We start from the raw sequence: 21,817 nt of genomic DNA on the forward strand, positions 1-21,817 counted from the left end.
GGTCACACAACTGGTAAGCTGCAGGATTTGGACCCAGACAGCCTGCTTCTAACCAGCACTCTATACTGTTACGAGCATAGACCATGCCGTTAAGAATGACTATTGCTGAGAGAGTAAGACTATGGGTGTAATTCTGCTCAAAATATATTCTCCAATTTTTCCACAAAGAACAATGATAATTTTTTAAAAGCAATAAAACTCCTAGAAAAGGTGAGATATACAAAGAATCAGTGTAGCACAGAATGCACAGCCAGCTGCTTGTGTCCTCTGACAGTCTCTCCTTCAATTTAGGAAGGGTTTTCCAGAAGGACCTGGCTGGGTTTGGGACTGAAGGGAGTCCAGTGAATGATTTCTGTCCACACTGGGGCCACAACTTGCTTGCTTGCTTGCTTTCATTTATTTTTATTTTTATTATTATTATTTTTTTGAGATAGAGCCTCACTCTTATCACCCAGGCTGGAGTGCAGTGGCGTGATCTTGGCTCACTGCAACCTCTGCCTACCAGGTTCAAGCGATTCTCCTGCCTCAGCTTCCTGAGTAGCTGGGACTACAGCCCCATGCCACCACACTCAGCTAATTTTTGTATGTTTTTAGAGAGGGTGTTTCACCACATTGCCCAGGCTGGTCTTGAACTCCTGACTTCAGGTAATCCGCCCACCTCATCCAAAGTGCTGGGATTACAGGCGTGAGCCACCAGGTCTGGCCAGGGGGGCCACAGCTTTCAAAGGGAATGGCTTCCCCAGGACACAAGGGGGCCGTGGTAACAATGTCTCACAGGGAGATCCCCTAGGAGAAGGAAGTTCAGGAGGTGGGTTGGAGATGCCTGTCCACAGGCCCTCCCTACCAGGTCTGAGCACCCGGCTCTGTTCCTGCCCATCCAGGGCAGGGGCTTATCTTACAAGACCGAACTTCTCCTTTTAAAATCTGAGCTATTCAGGCCCAATCTTAATGTCCCTATCAGCTCCTAGGAGGTGACTCCTGTCCCATCCAACAACCTAGATGCTGAGGCCAGCCTGGGAGGTATCCTAGATCCTCCCTTTCCCTCACCTCCCACACCCAATCCATTTGCAAGGCTGACTGGCTCAACCTCCAAAAAACGTCCAGCACCAGACCCCTTCTCTCCATTTCCACTGCCAGCTACCACCTGGCTCCAAGGCCCATGACCTTCCTCCCTGATCACCACAGTCACCTTCAAACTAGTTTCTCTGCTTCTACCCTTGCCCCACCGTCACCTGTTCCTCATTCAGCATCCAGAATGAACATTAATCAACAAATGGTATCATGGCCAGGCACAGTGGCTCATGCCTGTAATCCCAGCACTTTGGAAGAGTGAAATGGGAGGATTGCTTGAGGCCAGGAGTTTGAGATCAGCCTGGGCAACATAATGAGACCCCATCTGTAAAATAAAATTTAGCAGGAGGCTGAGGCAGGAGAATGGCGTGAACCTGGGAGGCGGAGCTTGCGGTGAGCCGAGATCGCGCCCCTGCATTCCAGCCTGGGTGGCAGAGCCAGACTCCGCCTCAAAAAAAAAAGTTAGCCAGGTGTGGTAGTGTGCGCCTGTAATCCCAGCTACTCAGAAGGCTGAGATGCGAGGATCACTTGAGCCCAGGAGTTTGAGATCAGCCTGGGCAACATAATGAGACCCCATCTCTAAAATAAAATATAGCAGGAGGCTGAGGCAGGAGAATGGCGTGAACCTGGGAGGCGGAGCTTGCAGTGAGCTGAGATCGCGCCCCTGCAAACCAGCCTGGGCGGCAGAGCCAGACTCCGCCTCAAAAAAAAAAAAAAAAGTTAGCCAGGTGTGGTAGTGTGCGCCTGTAATCCCAGCTACTCAGAAGGCTGAGATGCGAGGATCACTTGAGCCCAGGAATTTGAGGTTACAGTGAGCTATGATTGTGCCACTGTACTGCAGCCTGGGCAACAGAGCAAGACCCTGTCTCAAAAAGAAGAAAGAAACTAGCTCCCCTACTTAACTCTCTCTCCATGGCATTCACAGTAAATTCCTGACAACAGCTGACAGTGGCTTCCAGGCCCCAGCCTCCCTCCATTTCCTCTGGTGCCATTCAGCCTCTCGCTTGCACTCTGGCCGCACTGCCATCCTTTCTGTCCCTGAAAATGTGTCAAATTCACCCCTTCTCCCTCGGACACTCTTCCTCTAAGTCATTCGATCTCAACTCATGGTTCCAGACCTTGAGGGGCTCACAGTTTTGGAGGGGGGCACTGTTGGGAACACAAATAATGGCATCTGGCATCACAGATGACTTGTGGAGAGATGGAACCCCCATCACTTTGTGCGGTAATTATTTGGTAACAGCATTTACTCTCATCTGCCACCCTAGGCCCAGTCTGCACGGAGTCCACAGCCTGTTAATAACCTTGGCATCTGTCCCTCCTCGGGGTAACCCTATTGTCCTAGGCTGGCTCTGCCACATACACCTCTAGGATTTGGTGAAAACCCTCCCGCTGCTCTCCCCATCCCTTCCAAGTCCACCTTCTCCTGCAGACATGTGGCCTTCCTCGAGCCTATCTTCCTCAGGCCCTCAGTTGCTAATTTGCCTCCTCCTGCTCTGACTCCTGCCTCACAGTTGGTTTTTCTGACTACTCCTCCTCCACCTGCTCCTTAAGGTTGCTGTTCCCTAGGCTGTCTCTTCTCCCTCCATACATTCTCCCTGGGCAATTTCATCTATGCTCAGATTCATACGATGATGCCTCAAATCACCATCCACAGCTGAGACCTTCTCCTCATCCCCAGACCGCAGTAACACTCATTGGACCTTTCCTCTTGCATATCCCATAAGAACTTCAAAATCAGTGTTTCCCAAACAGACCTTCTCTTCCTCCACCCCAGGTCTGTTCTTCATCCTATGTCCTTTGTGAATGTCACTCCACAGACCCAATTATCCGTAAGAAACTTGGAGTCATCGTAAGAACTGCCTTGTCCTCGAACCCAACACACCCATTGGTCTTCTATATAGGTCTCCAATCTTTCTCCTCCTCTCCCTCCACCATCCTTGGCATCTCTCACCTGGACCGCTTTCTTCCCAGGCTCCCGGCTCCTATCAAGCCTCCAACTGGTCCATTCTCCATAGCAGCATCCCAAGTCATCCTTTTAAACCCACAACTGACCCTGGTCATTCCCATGCCTGAAAGTGATTGTCCATCATCTAGGAATAAGACCTGAACTCCAAAGCCACGGTTATGGCCCTCCATAAGCCAGCTCTAACTACTTCTCCAGGCTCCTCTCCCAACTGTTCCCACTTTTCAACCCTTTCTCCCTTGTTCTAGCACAGGCCATGGAATATTGGAAAGTTGAAGCCAAAGTGATTTGATTCTGGTCACACAACAACAAATAATAATTGCTAACATTTATTAAGTGTTTTGTTTCTGCCATGGTGTGCACACAAATTCACAATCAATCCTTCAACAGCGCCATGAGGCAGTTATTATTATTGTCCCCATTTTATAGGTAAGTAAACTGAGACTCAGAAATCAGGTAATATTCCTGAGAACACTTAGTTGGTAACACCACAGTCAGAATTTAAGTTCAGGTTTTCTTTCTTTTTTTTTTTTTAAATGGAGTCTTGCTCTGTCACCCAGGCTGGAGTGCAATGGCACAATCTCGGCTCACTGCAACCTCCTCCTTCCCAGTTCAAGCGATTCCCCTGCCTCAGCCTCCTGAGTAGCTGGGATTACAGGCATGTGCCACCATGCCCGACTAATTTTTGTATTTTTAGTAGACATGGGATTTCACCATGTTGGCCAGGCTGGTCTCAAACTCCTGACCTCAGGTGATCTGCCCACCTCGGCCTCTTAAAGTGCTGGGATTATAGATGTGAGCCACCACACCCAGCCCAAATTCAGGTTTTCTGACCACTAAACTGTGCTGCCTCCAAAGGAATGGGTGGCAGAGCTGAGACTTAAATCAGATATCATCATTCATTCATTCATTCAACAGACATTAATTAAGCACCTATGTGCCAGGTACAGATTCCTGATCCAGGGCACTCATAATGCATTAAACTCCTCTGGGGCCGGGCGTGGTGGCTCACACCTGTAATCCAGCACTTTAGGAGGCTGAGGCGGGTGGATCACTTGAGGTCAGGAATTCCAGACAAGCCTGGCCAACATGGCAAAACCCCATCTCGACTAAAAAATACGAAAATTAGCTGGGTGTGGTGGTGGGCACCTGTAGTCCCAGCTACTTGGGAGACTAAAGCAGAATTGTTTGAACCCGGGAGGTGGAGGTTGCAGGGAGCCAAGATTGCGCCACTACACTCCAGCCTGGGCAATAGAGTGAGACTTCGTCTTGAAAAAAATAAAAAAAGACTAGTTCAACCCTTGTCCTCCTGATACCTCCAATCCATCCTCTTCACCAGCAACCAGATCCAATCATGTTCTCCTCAGACTTGAAACACTTCAGAGCCTTTCTAGGTATAACACTAAACCCAGCAACCATAAAAGAGGGAATTGATGATTTGCTTATAGTAAAAAGAAAACAATTTCCCCATGGGGGAAAAATCCATAGACAAAGTCAAAAGATAAACTGAGAAGCAATATTTGTAACTCATCTCACACACAGAAGGCTACCTTTCTTAGTATATAAAGAGCTCTTACAAATCAAAGTGGAAAAATGCCATTACATTGATTTTCAAAATTTAAGAAATGACAGTTAAAAAAATATACATATATATAACAATTACATATATAAAAGAGGTATTCAATCTCATTCATAATAATAGAAAGGCAAATTACCACAATAAGAGAGTGTTTTCTATCAGGGTGGAAAAAATGAAATATTTGATAACACACTCAGTTGGCAAGGACATGGAGAAACAGGTACGATCATACATTGCTTATGGGAGTGTAACTTTGTACAACCTCTGTGAAGGACACTGTTGATAGATCTGTCAAATTGTAAATGCATATACCACTTAATCCAGCAATTCCCCTTCTAGGGCTTTATCCTTAAACTTACATATGTATTAGATTATTTACATATAACATTATTCACTGAGGCATTATAACAAAATATTGTAAATAAATATTAATTAAATTATGATGCATCTATAGAAAAGTTTATTATGCAGCTGTTAAGAAAAAGGTGGCTCTTTATACACTGATATAGAACTATCTCCAAGATGTATTGTCGAGTAAAAAAGCAAGCCACAGAACCAAGTGTTTAGTATATTACCATTAGCAGTGGCTTGAAAATACGTCCACAAATTCTTTGACATTCCTCCCTTCAAGAGAAGGATCCTAATTCTCCTCCTCTAGAATGTGGGCTGGATTTAGGAACTTATTTCTTGTAATAGAGTGTGGCAGAAGTGATGGTGTGTGATGTCTGCTATCAGGACATAAAAGGCAGTGTGATAACCAGAACAACCTTGAAAATGAAGAACAAAGTTGGAGGACTCACACTTTCTGATTTCAAACTGACTAGAAAGTGACAGTAATCAAGACAGCCTGGGCTGGTCATAGTGGCTCATGCCTGTCATCCCAGCACTTTGAGAGGCTGAGAGGGAGGACTGATTGAGCTCAGGAGGTTGAGACCAACCTGGGCAATATAGCGAGAATCTGTCTCTTCAAAAATAAAAAAAAAATTAAAAAAAAAATTAGTGAGGCATGGTGGTGCATGCCTGTGGTCCCAGCTACTGGGGAGCTGAGGTGGGAGGATCAGTTGAGCCCAGGAGGTTAAGGCTACAATGAGCCATGATCACACCACTGCACTCCAGCCTAGGCGAAAGAGTGGGACCCTGTCTCAAAAAAATAAAAATAAAAAATAAGAAATGAAAATAAATTTTAAAAATAATTTTTTTTTTTTTTTGAGATGGAATCTCACTCTGTCACCCAGGCTGTAATGCAATGGCATGATCTCGGCTCACTGCAACCTCCACCTCCTGGGTTCAAGTGATTCTCCTGCCTCAGCCTCCCTGAGTAGCTGGGATTACAGGCATGTGCCAGCATACCCAGCTAATATTTTTTGTATTTTTAGTAGAGACGGGGTTTCACCATGTTGGTCAGGCTGGTCTTGAACTCCTGACCTCATGATCCACCCGCCTTGGCCTCCCAAAGTGCTGGGATTACAGGTGTGAGCCACCGTGCCTGGCAAAATAAAAATTTTTAAAGGACAGTCTGTTCTGGCATAAGGATAGATATATAGATCAATTGAATAGAATTGAGAGTCTAGAAAGCAATCTATGTATCTACGGTCAACTGACATTTGACAAGGATACCAGAACCATTCAACAGAAAAAGAACAATCTTGGTGCTAGGAAACTGAATAGCCACATGCAAAAGAATGATGTTGGACCCTGTATCTCACACCATATACAAAAATTAACTCAAAGTGGATCAAAGGCCGGGCAGTGTGGCTCACGCTTGTAATCCCAGCAATTTGGGAGGCCAAGGTGGGTGGATCACCTGAGGTCAGGAGTTTAAGACCAGCCTGGCCAACATGGTGAAAACCTGTCTCTACTAGTAATACAGAAATTAGCCAGGTGTGGTGGCATGTGCCTGTAATCCCAGCTAATAGGGAGGCTGAGGCAAGAGAATCGCTTGAACCTGGAGGGCAGAGGTTGCAGTGAGTCAAGATCGCACCACTGCACTCCAGCCTGGGTGACAGAGCAAAACTTCGCCTCAAAGGAAAAAAAAAAGGTGGATCAAAGACCTAAATGTAAGAGCCAAAACTACAAAACCTTTAGAAGAAAACATAGGGGTAAATCTTTGTGATCTTGGATTTGGCAAGCCACTTTGGGAAAATCTGTCAGTTTCTCAAAATTTTAAATACAGAGTTCCCATTTGTCCAGGCAATTCTACTTCTAGGTATGTACCCAAGAGAAATGAAGGCATGTGTCTACCTAGAAACTTATACATAAGGCCGGGCATGGTGGCTCATGCCTATAATCCCAGCACTCTGGGAAGCCAAGGTGGGGGGAGGATCACCTGAGGTCGAGAGATCGAGACCAGCCTGGCCAACATAGTGAAACCCCATCTCTACTAAAACTACAAAAATTAGCCAAGTGTAGTGGCATGTGCCTGTAATCCCAGCTACTTGAGAGGCTGAGGCACAAGAATCACTTGAACTCAGGTAGTGGAGGTTGCAGTGAGCTGAGATCACACCACTGCACTTCAGCCTGGGCAACACAGTGAGACTCTGTCTCAAAAAGAAAAAAAAAAAAAAGAAACTTGTATACAAATGTTTATAGCATTCTTCATAATAGCCAAAAGGTAGAACAACCCAAATGTCCATCAGCTGACGAATGGATAAACAAAACATAGTATGTCCATTCAAGGGGATATTATTCAGCCATAAAAAGAAATGAAATATTGATATGTGCTCTAACATGAATGAACCTTGAAAGTGCTATACTAAGTGAAAAAAGTCAGTCACAAAAGACTATATAGTACCCCAGTGTGGTGGCTCACACCTGTAATCCCACCACTTTGGGAGATCAAGGCAGAAGAATTGCTTGAGTTCAAGAGTTCAAGACCAGCCTGGGCAACATAGAGAGACCTCGTTTCTACCAAAATTTTAAAAAAATTAGCCGGGCATGGTGACACGTGCCAGTGGTACCAGCTACTTGGGAGGCTGAGGTGGAAGGATTGCTTGAGCCCAAGAGATTGAGGCTGCAGTGAGCTATGATTGCAACACTGTACTCTAGCCTGGGTAACAGAGCAAGGCCCTATCTCAAAAAAAAAAAAAGTCACATGTTATATGATCCCATTTATATGAAGTGTCTAGAATAGGCTAATACATAGAGACAGAAAGTAAATTACTGGTTGCTTAGGGCTGAGGAGGATGGGGGGTCAGGGGTTAAGGGGTGATAGCTAAAGTATATAAGGTTTCTTTTTGAGGTAATGAAAAATATCCTAAAACTGGTTGTGGTCATGGTTGCATAACTCCGTGAATGTACTAAAAACCATGTAACAGTTCACTTGATATGGGTGAATTATATGACATATGAATTATATCTCAATACAATTGATACCACAAAAAGGGGGTGGGCAGTGTGACCTCTTCCTTTTTCTCTCTCGGAGCACTCATTCTCAGGTCTCCTGCCAGCAACCACATGAATGAACTTAAAAGTGGGTCCTCTAGCCCAGTTATCCTTAGGATAACTGTAGCCCCAGCTGAGGTCTTGGTTGCAACATCATGAGAGACCCTGAGTCACAGCTACCTGCCCATCTAAGCTGCTCCCAAAGTACTGTGACTTTATAGAAACAAAGATCATAAATGTTTGTTGATTCAGGCGACTACATTTTGGGGTGATTTGTTTGTTTATGTTTTGGGGTGTTTTTTTTTTTTTTTTGGCAACATCTCACTCTATCACCCAGGCTGGAGTGCAGTGGCACAATCATGACTCGATGCAGCTCTGACCTTTCTGGGCTCAGGTGATGCTCCCATCTCAGCCTCTTGAGTAGCTGGGATTACAGGCGTGTGCCACCACGCCTAGCTAGTTTTTGTAGAAATGGGGTTTCACCATGTTGCCCAGGCTGGTCTCAAACTCCTGGTCTCAAGTGATCAGCCCATCTTAGCCTCCCAAAGTGCTAGGATTACAGATGAGTGCCAGTACGCCCGGCTTGGGGTAATTTGTTATACAGCTATAGATAAATAATACACTAATTATGTAAAAACACTATTTGCATTTGCTTGCATATTTAAGAAATTTCTTGGAAAGGGTACTCAAGAAACTGGTAATGGGGGTTGTCTCTGGGAGAAACAAGTGGGAGTGAGGATGGAAAGGAGACTTATGTCTGCCCGTGTACCCTTTTTACTTTCCAAATTTTGTCTTGTGTACTTGTATTACTTTTCCAAAAAGTCAAAAGTCTGGAAATATTTAAAATAAAATTTTTTTAAAAACCCTTCAACAATGAACTGCTGTCTACAAATAAAAGTCTAGGTTCAGGCCGGGCGCGGTGGCTCAAGCCTGTAATCCCAGCACTTTGGGAGGCCGAGAAGGGCGGATCACTAGGTCAGGAGATGGAGACCATCCTGGCTAACACGGTGAAACCCCGTCTCTACTAAAAAATACAAAAAACTAGCCGGGCGAGGTGGCGGGCGCCTGTAGTCCCAGCTACTCGGGAGGCTGAGGCAAGAGAATGGCGTAAACCCGGGAGGCGGAGCTTGCAGTGAGCCGAGATCGCGACACTGCACTCCAGCCTGGGCAACAGAGTGAGACTCCATCTCAAAAAAAAAAAAAAAGTCTAGGTTCAGGCATGGTGGCTCATGCCTGTAATCCCAGTACTTTGGGAGACCGAGGTAGGTGGATTACCCGAGGTCAGGAGTTCAAGACCAGCCTGGCCAACACGGTGAAACCCTGTCTCTACTAAAAATACAAAAATTAGCTAGGCATGGTGGTGGGCATCTATAGTCCCAGCTACTTGGGAGGCTGAATCAGGAGATAGAGCTTGAGCCCGGGAGGTAGAGGTTGCAGTGAGATGAGATCACACCACTGCACTCCAGACTGGGCCATAGAGTGAGACTGTGTCTCAAAACAAGCAAAAAAAAAAAAAAAACCCAAATAAAGCCTAAACTCCTTACCATGACTTAGAAGGTCTCTACAGTCCAGCTCTGGCCCAATTCCCCAGTCTCAACTCTTACCTTTCCTGGCCTAGTTGCTTAGAGTCCCCAGACACAGCAGCTATTCCCACCTCCATGCCTTTGATCATCCTGTTCCTCTTTCCTACTCATCCTTTAAGACTCAGCTCAAATGTTACCCTTTTGGGAAGACTTCCCTGGCTCTCTTTAACTGTGTTCGAAGTCCCCTCCCTGCCCTCAGAATACCCTGTGCATGAATCTCCCGTTTCATGTATTGTACCATATTGTGATGATCTGTTTTTGTTCCTGCCTCTCCCATCAGACTATGAGCTCCCTGGGAGCAAGGATTCTTACTCAGGATTTCTAGAGGCTAGCACAGTGCCTGACACACACACAACGCCGTCAGTAAAGGTTGATGTGAGAATTAAAAGAAGAGGGGCGGGGAGAGGGAAGTGAGGCAAAAGTAAAGGAAGGGAAGGAAAGGAGAACAGAAGAGAGGAAAGAAGGTAAAACAGCGACTCAAAAGTACTAAAAAAAGAGAGAGAGGTCAGGCACGGTGGCTCAAGCCTGTAATCCCAGCACTTTGGGAGGCCGAGGAGGGCGGATCACAAGGTCAGGAGGTCGAGACCAGCCTGGCCAATATGGTGAAACCCCGTCTCTACTAAAAATACAAAACTTAGCCGGGAGTCGTGGCGGATGCCTGTAGTCCCAGCTACTCGGGAGGCTGAGGCAGGAGAATCGCTTGAACCTGGGAGGTGGAGGTTGTAGTGAGCCGAGATCAGGTCACTGCACTCCAGCCTGGGAGACAGAGTGAGACTCTGTCTCAAAAAACAAAAAAAAAGAGAGAGAGAGGAAGGAAGGAAGGGAGAGTTGGGGGAGGAAGAAAGAAATGAGAGAGGAACAGAGGAAAGAGGGAGAGGAGGAGGGAAAGAGGAAAGAAATTATCTCAATGTGTTTATCAGTATCATGCACATACAACAAAGACAGTGGAAGAATAAAATCCCAAATCAAATCTGAAACGAGGCCCAGGGCAATGTGCTGGGAGCGGTGGCTCAGGCCTGTAATCCCAGCACTTTGGGAGGCTGAGGTGGGAGGGTCACTTGAGACCAAGAGTTGTATAGTCTGGGAAACATAGTGAGACCCTGGCTCTACAAAAAATAGAATAGGCCGGGCGCGGTGGCTCAAGCCTGTAATCCCAGCACTTTGGGAGGCCGAGATGGGCGGATCACAAGGTCAGGAGATCGAGACCATCATGGCTAACACGGTGAAACCCCGTCTCTACTAAAAAATACAAAAAACTAGCCGGGCGAGGTGGCGGGTGCCTGTAGTCCCAGCTATTCGGGAGGCTGAGGCAGAAGAATGGAGTAAATTCGGGAGGCAGAGCTTGCAGTGAGCTAAGATTCGGCCACTGCACTCCAGCCTGGGTGACAGAGTGAGACTCCATCTCAAAAAAAAAAAAATAGAATAAAGGCTGAGGCGAGCAGATCACTTGAGTGTTCTGGAGTTCAAGATCACAGGAGTTCAAGACCAGCCTGGCCAACATGGTGAAACCCCATCTCTACTAAAAAATACAAAAATTAGCTAGAAATTGCTTGAACCCAGGAGGTGGAGGTTGCAGTGAGCCAAGATCATGCCACTGCACTCCAGCCTGGACAACAGAGCGAGACTCTGTCTCAAAAAATAATAAAATAAAATAATTAACAAGGCATGGTGGTGTTTGCCTGTAGTTCTAGCTACTGAGGGGGCTGAGGTAGGAGGATTGGTTAAGCCCAGGAGCCCAAGGTTATAGTGAGCCATGATCGCGCCACTGCATCCCAGCCTGGGTGACAGAGCCAGACACCGTTTCAGATAAAAGAAAAGAAAGAAAGAAATGGAGAGAAATGTAGATGAAAATTCTTTGCCACAGTGATCGGAGTTCCTGGTTGAGGTTACTAGTCCAGAGACCCTGATAATTAAGAACACACATCTGGGCCAGGTGTAGTGGCTCATGCCCGTAATCCCAGCACTTTGGGAGGCCGAGGCCAGTGGATCACTTGAGGTCAGGAGTTTGAGACCTAACATGTTGTGGCCAACATGGTGAAACCATGTCTCTACTGAAAATACAAAAAATTAGCCAGGTGTGGTGGCATGTGCCTGTAATCCCAGCTACTCAGTAGGCTGAGGCAGGAGACTCGCTTGAACCTGGGAGACAGAGATTGCAGTGAGCTGAGATCGCACCATTGCACTCCAGCCTGGGTGACAGAGGGAGACTCGGTCTCAAAAAAAAAAAAAAAGAAAAAGAAAAAGAAAAAAAAGAACACACATCTGGAAGGCTGAAAGGTACTCACTTCTAGATCCCCCAAACCCCACTTCCTGCCACCTCCCACCTCCAGGGTCCACCAGCTTCCATTCCATTCTACACGTTTTATTCTCTGCTGTGGTCCAGGCACCAGAGCACTTAGTATTGAATGAATGTGGTCAGAATCACCTCCCTTCCATGGAATGAGGAGAGGTCTGGGTACAAGTCTCACTGTGTCACCATGAACTTGTCCGTTCTCTCTGAGACTCAGACCCAGTCCTTACATCTTTAAAATGAAAGAGTTGGGGAAGTGGGTTGATAAGACTCTTTCCAGCTGACAGTTTATGCCTTCTTAAGCCCTTTGGTCATCCTGGCAAGTCCAAACTCTAAGTATCAAGGATCCCTCATAAATTGCTCTTCCCTCGGACTGTGTCACAAGAGTAACAGCAACTATTTATCAAACGCTTCTCATACACCAGGACCACACTCAGCATTTTTACCCCCTTCATTTCCAAAGCAGGTACAATGATAATCTCTGTTTTTACACATGAAGAAACTGAGATTCAGAGAGGCAAACCCAATTCTCCAAGGCCCACAGTTGGAAAGTGGCAGAGCAAGGATTATAAGTCCTTTATTCTTTGTTCGTTTTGTTTTATTTTTGAGACACAGTCTGGCTCTGTTGCCCAGACTAGAGTGCAGTGGCATGATCATGGCTCACTGCAGCCTTAACCTCCCGAGCTCAAGCAATCCTCCCACCTCAGCCTCCTGAGTAGCTGGGACCATAGGCGAGTGCCACCACATCTGGCTAATTTTTAAATTATTTGTAGAGATGGGGGTCTCACTATGTTGCCCAGGCTGGTCTCGAACTCCTAGCCTCAAGCAACCCTTCTGCCTCAGCCTTTGAAAATGCTGGGATTATAAGCCAGAGCCACTGTGCCTGGCCATAATCCTGTGCTCTTACGCGACTAGCACATACTTATCCTGGCACCCTGACCCTTAACCATACTTCAGCTTGAATCTCTAACCCAGTTGGGAGTGTTCTCTGGCTAACTACACCGGGCCCACAGGTAACATTTAGTCCATGGAGCTTATAGCTCTATAATTTGTGTATTCACTTCTTAGGTTCCAGTTCAGTGATACAAACAGGTTCTAGATCTGTATTAGACTTGTGTTGAGTTTTAGCTCCACCTTTTATTAAATGTGTGACCTTGCAGCAAGCTATTTTAACAGATGAGGATTAAACGACAATGAATGTGAAAATGTCTAGCATAGAAGCTGGCACATTGGATATTCTTAGTAAATGGGAACAACCAGGTAAAAAACGTAGCAGAGATATCCTGCCTCTGTACTTAGCAGTTGACTCTTCTGGCAAAAACATGTCGCTATCCCCACCATTAATCCCCCTTTAACCAAGATCTCGGGAATTTTTGTTCTTTGTTTTATTTTGTTTTGTTTTTTTGAGACAGGGTCTCACTCTGTCGTGCAGGTTGGAGTGCAGTGGTATGATCATGGCTCACTGCAACCTCCACCTCCCAGGCTCAAGCAATCCTCCCGCCTCAGCCTCCTGAGTAGCTGGGACTACAGGCACATGCCATCACGCCTGCCTAATTTTTGTATTTTTTGTAGAGACAGGGTTTCACCATGTTGCCCAGGCTTGTCTTGAACTCCTGAGCTCAAGTGATCTGCCTGCCTCAGCCTCTCAAAGTTCTGGGATTACAGACATGAGCCACCGAGCCCAGCTGATCCCAGGTTTTAGAGTCAGGCATATGAAGTTACAGTTCAGGCTCCACCACTTACCAACTGTATGACCTTGGACAAATGACTTTTTCCTCTTTGAGGCTCAGCTTTCTCACCTATAAAATATGAATAATGGTACCTACTCCACAAGATTGTTGTGACGATCAAATTATATAATGCATGTAAAATGTTAGCTATTTTTCTTTAATAATAATAAGTCATAGTAGCATCCAACTGCTGCTGATTAAAGTCGAAATTCTTCGACCCAGCATACTGTGGCCCCCATAATTCCTTCCTCACCTCTCCTCATGCTGCTCCCCTATGTGGATGCCACACTCAAGCCAGATGTGTCTTTCTCACCGCTATGTCTTTGCCCACGATCTTCCTCTCCATTCAGGATCCTCGCTCATACCTCCCACCTGGTAACACCCCGCCCAGCTCAAGCCTCACTTCCCAACTAAGCTGGCAGCCCCCTCTGCTGCTCTGGGTTTCCACAGCATTTCCAGCCTGCACATATTAGTGCTCAGACTGCCCAGAGGAAAACTTCTGTTGGCGCTTGTCTTGCCCATGCTACCCGTCTTCCGGTGCTCATACTTGATTTATCTTTGAGGGAATTGACCTTTCTCCACTATCAGTCCATGTGCGGTTCTGAGGGTAGGTATGTGGCTCAGGCCTTAGACAAAGTCACCATGATTAATTAAGAGGTGGACAGTTGACCAAGCGGGGCCAATCCGGCTCAGCCCGGGAACATTTGCTGGAATTATTCTTTTTCCACAGGCACCGCTAAGCTGAAACAATGTAAATTAGATCTACTAGTAGCCTTATTTGTCACCTTGAAGACAGAAATGGATTTAAAATGAGTGAGCACAGAGGAACCAAGAAATGGAGAGAGACAGAGTCTTCATGGCATGATGTGAGCATCTGGATCTGTCCATGCCCAAAGCCAAATACTCTTGACTTTCAAATTAAGTGAGCTGATAAACTCTAGCTTCTTTATTTTTTTCTAATTTATTTAAGCCAGCTCAAGTTGGGTTTCTGTCGTTCGCCACTTAAAGACTGCTGACTAATATAGTGACTTAACCAGACAGTATGCTCCCTGAGAGTAGGAATTGCATTTTATAGACCTAAGATCCTTGGAGACAGGGATGACATCTTACACATATCAGTATTACAGGACTAAGCATAGGGATGGTTACAGAGCAGGTGAAGAACAAATAAAAGAATACATATCTTTTTGTATTTTCCCAATGCCCCCATGCTCTGCACTCAGAAGACCCTAAAATACTTGAATAAAAGTTAACAGGAACAGGCCAGGCACGGTGGCTCACACCTGTAATCCCAGCACTTTGGGAGGCTGAGGCGTGTGGATCACCTGAGGTCAGGAGTTTGAGACCAGCCTGGCCAACATGGTGAAACCCCATCTCTACTAAAAATACAAAAAATTAGCCAGGCGTTGTGGCAGACGCCTGTAATCCCAGCTACTTGGGAGGCTGAGTTAGGAGAATCACTTGAACCCGGAAGGTGGAGGTTGCAGTGAGCCAAGATGGTGCCATTGCACTCCAGCCTGGGCAACAAGAGTGAAACTCCATCTCAAAATTAAAAAAAAAAAAGTTAACAGGTACAAAATCATATGCTAAGCACTTTAATTCTTATGTGACACAAACAGAGCCCTTTGATTCTCCACAGTTCCTCTGAGGATGACTGATTTATCACTTTCTGAATGGAATGATCTTGATGAAAGAGTTGTCCCAGGATCCCCACAGGGCTGAAAGAGATACTTTATTTTTTACTTATTTTATGTTATTTTTTGCAGAGACAGGGTCTCGCTATGTTGGCCAAGCTAGTCTCCAACTCCTGGCCTCAAGCAATCTTCCCACATCAACCTCCCAAAGTGCTGGGATTATAGGTGTGAGCCGCCATGCCTGGCCAAGAGATACTTTAAATCACCTTATCTACCTGCTCCCAGTCCCCTATTGTACAAACGGGAAATTGAGATTTAAACTAAAAGGCTTACTTAACAATGCATGGTGAGTCACAGACCCAAGTCAGCCAAGAACCCCCACCCCAAGACTTGTAGTCCAGTGCTCTGGCCTCTGGCCTGGTGTCACTTTATTAAGCAAAGTGAATCAGTCACTCACCCAGAGAACTCAGAAATCTCTGAACAAAGTGGAATAAACTGCCCAACTCTGCCAACTGCCCCCTCAGCCCACATGGGTGGGGCAGTAATGCAAGGAAAAGTGCCCTGGGCCAGAAGTCAAGAACCCCTGGCTGTAGAACTAGCTTCCTCCCTTACCAGCTGTGTGACCTCAAGTAAGCCCTTCCCGTCTCTATACTCAGTTTCCTCTCTCTAAAACGGGGAGAGGGGAAGGTGGGATTTGAAGGAGCTGATCTCTAAGGTACCTGAAATTCTATTATTATATGGGGGTTGTTGGACAATTCATCAAATCCCCAAGATTAAACCCACACAGATTACAGAGAATTTGAACGCCAAGAGGTCAGCAACTCATCTGCAGACTCCAAATTAAGGTTGATGAATTGAGGGTTCCAGCTTGCCTTTGCAGGAGAAATAGAACGGAAATACATAATATCACTTCCGTGGGTAACACAGAGAAGTATGGAGCCATATCCCCCACATCCTATAGTTCACCTTTCTCATCCTCTCCAAAGATCCACATCTAAATTGAGTTGAGTGAGATGAATTTGAAACAAGCCCATTAGGATGTCCACATCTGCCTTCTTCAAAGTAGTCCTTCTGGGAGTTTGGGCAATTCTTCCAATGAAGCAGTAATTCCTCCCTGCATTTGTAAAAGTCCTCTTGTGGAAACAGACCAGCCTCATGACTTTGTCCTCACACCTTGGCTGTCATTTCAAGTGACAATTATCAATTTGATGGCCCATTGTATTCTCTATACTTGACCTGGAGTGACTTCCAGCCATTTCCAAAAGTTACAGTCCTCATTTAAAAGATAGAGGTTTCTCCTCAATGACGATATTCAAGTGATTACACCCCATGCTCCAAAGTTAATTCCCTGCAATGCTCTGAGCAATGGAATCATCAGAAAGTGATATAATGCCTCCTCCAGGGGGTCTCTTTTGGAATGGCAGTCACTTGTTGAATGTCCTGAGGTGCTTATTTTAAAAAACCATCTCTGCAGCATGACAATCACATTTCCCCCTTCTCTTTCTCATCCCTGGAAGACTCCAAACTTTTCCCTTCACCAGCCCTCCCATCCCCTGGCCCCACTTTCCTCAGCCCAACTCTCTTCCCTGCCAGCAATTAGGCAAAAGTCCAAGTTGCTGAGTCTTCAAAATCTATCTCTGATCGAAAGGTGGGTGGAAGTGGGGGACTCTAATGGGTCCTGGAAAATTGTCTCAGCATTTCTCATTCCCAAAAGGCCCTTCTCTGGTTCTTAGGGTAAGATGACTGTCTTGGTCAAACATTCCGGAGGGTCCCAGGGACTCACTCCCATTGGGCATGGCACCAGAACTTTCCTGCACGGTGCAGGGGCAGAAGGTGGGGATGGAGACCTGCCCTCCAGAGACCCATGTCACCCAATGATTTTGACCACTCACATCTCAAAACATTGGATAAGCACAATAGAAAGCCTCTCGCCCTTATCACAGCATTTTAAAGGTTACAAAACACTCTTTCATTTGTCCTTTTGGCACCTTCTCCACTGTTTTACAGATGAGGAAACCGAGCCTCAGAGAAGTAAAGTGAAACACCCAAGTTGATAGTGTCAGCAAGTTAAAAGTCCAAGCTAGATCTCTTGACTCACCTTTTATGCTTTTTTTCAACATAACAGAAATCGATCATACCTACAGTAACCCCTCATTCAGATAAATATTTCCCCCAAGACAGCCAACAGAGACCCTTGGAGACACTAACTTAATGCTAGCCCAGCAATAAATGCAGTCTACCCATATCCAAGCATACAGACCCACCTGCCTAGTCCCAAGGCTCTGTCCCCTGCCCTAAGGTGTCTTTATCCAGCACACCCCCTCCCCAGTACCCACTGAGGGTCCGTCAGCCAAGGAGGTGAGTGTCTTAACACAGAGAAGCAAAATCTACCTGACTCCTTCAGGAAGGGGACCTGGCAGGAAGGAGACCCGTCCCCGGCGCTTGTTCTGGGGGTTCCGCCCACCCCCTCCCCTACCTGCCAAGAGCTGCATCCAGGCGCAGATCTTGTAGACCGTAGCTGTGTTGCAGAAGAAGAAAAGCGCAAAGCAGGTGATGCAGCCGAGGATCAGCACCATGGAGAGCAGCACGAAGAAGGCGGCCGCCTTGAAGGCGCTGGACGGGATGGTGCTGAAGTCGGTGAAGGAGCCCCGGCAGGTGAGCTCGCGGCCCGCCAGCCCGCTGCCCACGCAGTAGTGGAAGAGGCCGAAGTAGCCAGGCTTGGGGGTGCTCACGCTGTCGCCCACCCAGTAGGGCTGGATGAAGACCACCACGTTGATGATGGCGAAGCAGATGGTGAAGATGGCCCACAGCACGCCGATGGCCCGCGAGTTCCGCATGTAGTGCTCGTGGTAGAGCTTGGAGGCCTCCTGCGAGGGCAGCATGGTGCCCGGAGGCGGGGCCGGCGGCGGCGGCGGCTGGCGGGGGCCGCCGGCCCGGGACGGAGCGCCGGGCTGTCGGGCGGGAGCTGGGGACGCACGCGAGAAGCGGCCCTGAGTCAAGGAACCCGCGAGGGCGGGGCCTGGGGCAGAGCTGGGGGCGTCTGGGAGCTGATAAGGGGAGAGAGGAAGGGGTCATGAGAGTGTTGAGGCGGTGTCTAGGGGGACTGGAAAAGGTCTCCTATTGGGGGGCCTAGGAAGGGGCCATGAGAAAGTTGGGGAGAGCCTGGGATGGGGATATGAGACCTGGAAGGGGTGGGGGGAGGTGCTTGAAAGTGGCCATGGGGGAGTTTGGGAGGGGGTTTGGGAGCTGGTATTAGGGGAGTAGGAGGGGACAGGGGGAGGTGGAATGGAGGCTGGAGACTGGTATTGGAGGACTAGCAGAGGGGCTGAATTTAGGGAGCTCGGAAGGGAATCTGGGGACTGGTATTAAGGGGTAGAAGGAAGTCTGGTATTGGGTGTCTAGGAAGGGACTATGAGGCGGTGGTGGGCGCTTCTAGGATGGGGGAAGAAGGAATTTAAGAGGCTGGGACTGGGTGGTTGGGAAGGTGATATGGGGGCTGGGACGGGGAATGGGGGCTGGTATGAGGGTCTAAGAGGGCAAAGTGGCAGAATTAGGATACAGCTAGAGGGGGGTCGGGGGCTGGGACTGCTGGACACTGGGCGAGGAGGGGGGGCTGTTCTCAGAAGCCAGGGCTGGAGGTAGGCTGGAGGGAGCCTAGGATTGGCGGGCCAGGTTTGGGGAGAGGGGGTTTCCAGGCCAAAGGAACGAAAGACCGGGGCTGGTGGGCAGCGGGGCCCGCGAGGAGCAGGCGGTGGGCAGGGGCTGTCCCTGGGGGGCTGGAGAGCGGCCGGGCCCGAGTAGGGCCGGGGTTGGGGGGGCGGCTGCCCCGCGCCCAGGCCGGACGCGCGCGAGGCTGCGGCCGCGGGGAAAGGGTGCGGGGAGACCAACCTGGGCACGGTCGGGGGCAGCGGATCCCGGACTGGCACGGCCTAGGCGCCGCGGCTTGGCGCTCCCAGCAGCGGCTGCCTCGGCCCAGGCGGCGGCCTCTGCGCGGCCTCCATCTTGCTCGGGTTCTCCCCGGAGCGCGCTCCCGCGCCGAGGCGCGCGCTCTCGTGCACCGGCGCGGCCCGGCGGAGGCGCGCTCCCGCGCGGGCGTGCGGGACGGGGCGGGGCGGAACCAGGAAAGGGTGCTCCTGGTTCTGGCAGTTGGGGGGAAGGGTGGCCACGATCCCTGGGGTCCCCCAGCCGGGGCAGCAAGCACCCCTCCACAGTAGGGCCCCCTGATGTAGGGGACTCCCTTCTTCCAGCCTGAGCTGAGGGGCTGTGAGGCCCCACAAAGCCTATGGGAGTGGGGGGAGGGACTGGAGGGGGTATTATCTGATAGGATTTGAACTGGATCTCTTACTCCCAGTTACCTCCCCTAGAACCTATCACAGTGCCTGAAGTTGCACCATTACGCTTTCAGTCCTTTGGGTCTTGGAGGCGTTGAAGGTTCCCAGAGTCTCCTAGGAAACTGCCAACACCCCTGGGAGAGGGAAGCCCCTAAACTGGTAGCAGCCCACGCCTGCGATGGGGATTCGTTGGCTGCCAGGGCAAGGAGGGAGGCCTGGGGAACGGGACCCAGAGTGAGTACTAGGGGACAGGAGAGAAAGGGGCTGGGATATTTTTGGTTTTCCTCCCTACACTCTCCCCTGCCCCCAGCCCAGCGCCTGGTGTGAAGTAGGCACACCATAAAGATGTGTTAAAGAACAAAGGCACACCATAAAGATGTGTTAAGGAAAAAGCATCAAAGACCAGGCACAGGGTTAGGTCACAGAACACCCCAGGGGCACCCCAAGGGAGCCTGTGTGGGTCATTTCTTTCCCTGTTGGAAAATAGCCTTGGCTTAGGATTTATCAAGATGATGTGGGTTTGAACCCAGACAAACTGAGTCTAAAACTGTCTCTGTGACCTTGCAATACCACTCTCCCTAAATCTGTTTCCTCATCTGTAAAGTGGGTGGATTAAGTCTCACTTCACAGGTATGTAAGTGGGGTGGGGTGGCAAAAAGTAATCCATGCTAGTAGGTCTCAAATACTGGACCCCAAACACGGGTCAATCTCAAAATGTATATCTGGAGTTGGGCACAGTGTCTTGTGCCTGTCATCCCAGCTACTTACCCTCCCTTACATCCCAAGGAGGGTAAGGTGGGGGGACCATTTGAGGCCAGGAGTTCAAGGCTGCTGTGGGCTATGATCATGCCACTGCACTCCAGCCTGGGCTACAGAGACAAGAAATGCATTTTTGGCCAGGCGCGGTGGCTCAAGCCTGTAATCCCAGCACTTTGGGAGGCCGAGACGGGCAGATCGCGAGGTCAGGAGATCGAGACCATCCTGGCTCACCCAGTGAAACCCCGTCTCTACTAAAAAAATACAAAAAACTAGCTGAGTGAGGTGGCGGGCGCCTGTAGTCCCAGCTACTTGGGAGACTGAGGCAGGAGAATGGCCTAAACTCGGGAGGCGGAGCTTGCAGTGAGCTGAGATCCAGCCACTGCACTCCAGCCTGCGCGACAGAGCGAGACTCCATCTCAAAAAAAAAAAAAAGAAAAAAAAAAGCATGTAAGATTGCCAGTTGTCTTTTTTTTCCAGTGGGGAAGTGGGACTGCTCTTTTATTTTGAGACTGTGTATTTCCTACTTGCTTAGTGCAAAAACAAAAACAAAAACAAAAAAAACCAGCACACCACTTCTTTTAAGAAATAGTGGTGATAGTTAATGGGAGGTTTTTAAAATGTCTTTATTGCCAAAATAAAAAATAGGTAGCCTATTTCAATCCCAAATTTTATTAAAGTTATGGATCCATAAAATCCCACAATTTGGAGACCTGGGAACCATGTGAATTAGTCTCATTAAGCGCCTGAACATGAGGTGCCCAATACATTTGATTTCCCCTTCCATTTGGCTTCTTGAGAGGCATCCTGGCTGTTTCCTGAGAACCCTGCGATCCTGGAATCATGAGCTGCAGGGTCTGTGGAGAGCGTTTCTTTCTATATCTTCTCCCACTTTACAGATGGGGAACAGAGGTCAAAGAAGGGGGTTGACTTATCCAGAGAGGTAGGTAGATCCTGCCAGTCAGACTGATCAACCTAGTTCATTAATTTATTCAATCATCCAATAAATGTGTAAGGCCCCTGTGATGTGCCAGGCACAGTTACCAGGCTAAGCACTGGGGAGAAGGTGGTCAGTAAAACAGACATGGTCCCTGCCGGAGCTCACAGCTTCACAGGGAGATGGAAGGTGCTGGGGGCAGGGAGCAGGGAGGTGGCCACCGTCAAAGAGCATCTCAGAGTCCCCTCTGGGGCTGCTCCTGGTTTGGGTCCTGTCCTGAACATACCAGGTTATTCATTACTCTTTACTCCTCACTTTGCTTGAATTATTGCCTTATTGTCTAGCCTACTGAGCCAAGCTAAGCAGTCCTGGGAAAAATCATAAAAGTCCACTTATTACTCTTCCTCAAGACAAGAAGTGAGAGTTCTTGCTAAGATGGACCCCCAGTTCCTCTGTGGTTGCTCTGCAGAGCAAAGACACCCTATAGAGATCCGCCTACCACCGACTCACTCCTGACAACAGTGCTTTTTATTTGAAGAATCTTCTTTCTCCTCACTTG

General features: G+C 48.1%; 1 protein-coding gene across 1 annotated transcript in view; it reads right to left on the reverse strand.

The window, feature by feature from the left end:
• Positions 1 to 19,266, reverse strand: part of LHFPL4 (LHFPL tetraspan subfamily member 4) — a 53,177-nt gene extending 33,911 nt beyond the window's left edge. Inside the window, exons 1-2 of the mRNA XM_033210563.1 lie at positions 19,123 to 19,266; positions 17,711 to 18,199 (exon numbers count right to left, since the gene is read on the reverse strand). Coding sequence (XP_033066454.1) covers positions 17,711 to 18,116 — 406 coding nt within the window. The 5' untranslated portion in view covers positions 18,117 to 18,199; positions 19,123 to 19,266. The remainder of the gene's footprint in view (positions 1 to 17,710; positions 18,200 to 19,122) is intronic.
• Positions 19,267 to 21,817: the final 2,551 nt, after the last annotated feature.

The sequence above is a fragment of the Trachypithecus francoisi genome, unplaced genomic scaffold, assembly GCF_009764315.1.
Source record: "Trachypithecus francoisi isolate TF-2019V2 unplaced genomic scaffold, Tfra_2.0 Lachesis_group0, whole genome shotgun sequence".
Classification (NCBI taxonomy): Eukaryota; Metazoa; Chordata; class Mammalia; order Primates; family Cercopithecidae; genus Trachypithecus; species Trachypithecus francoisi.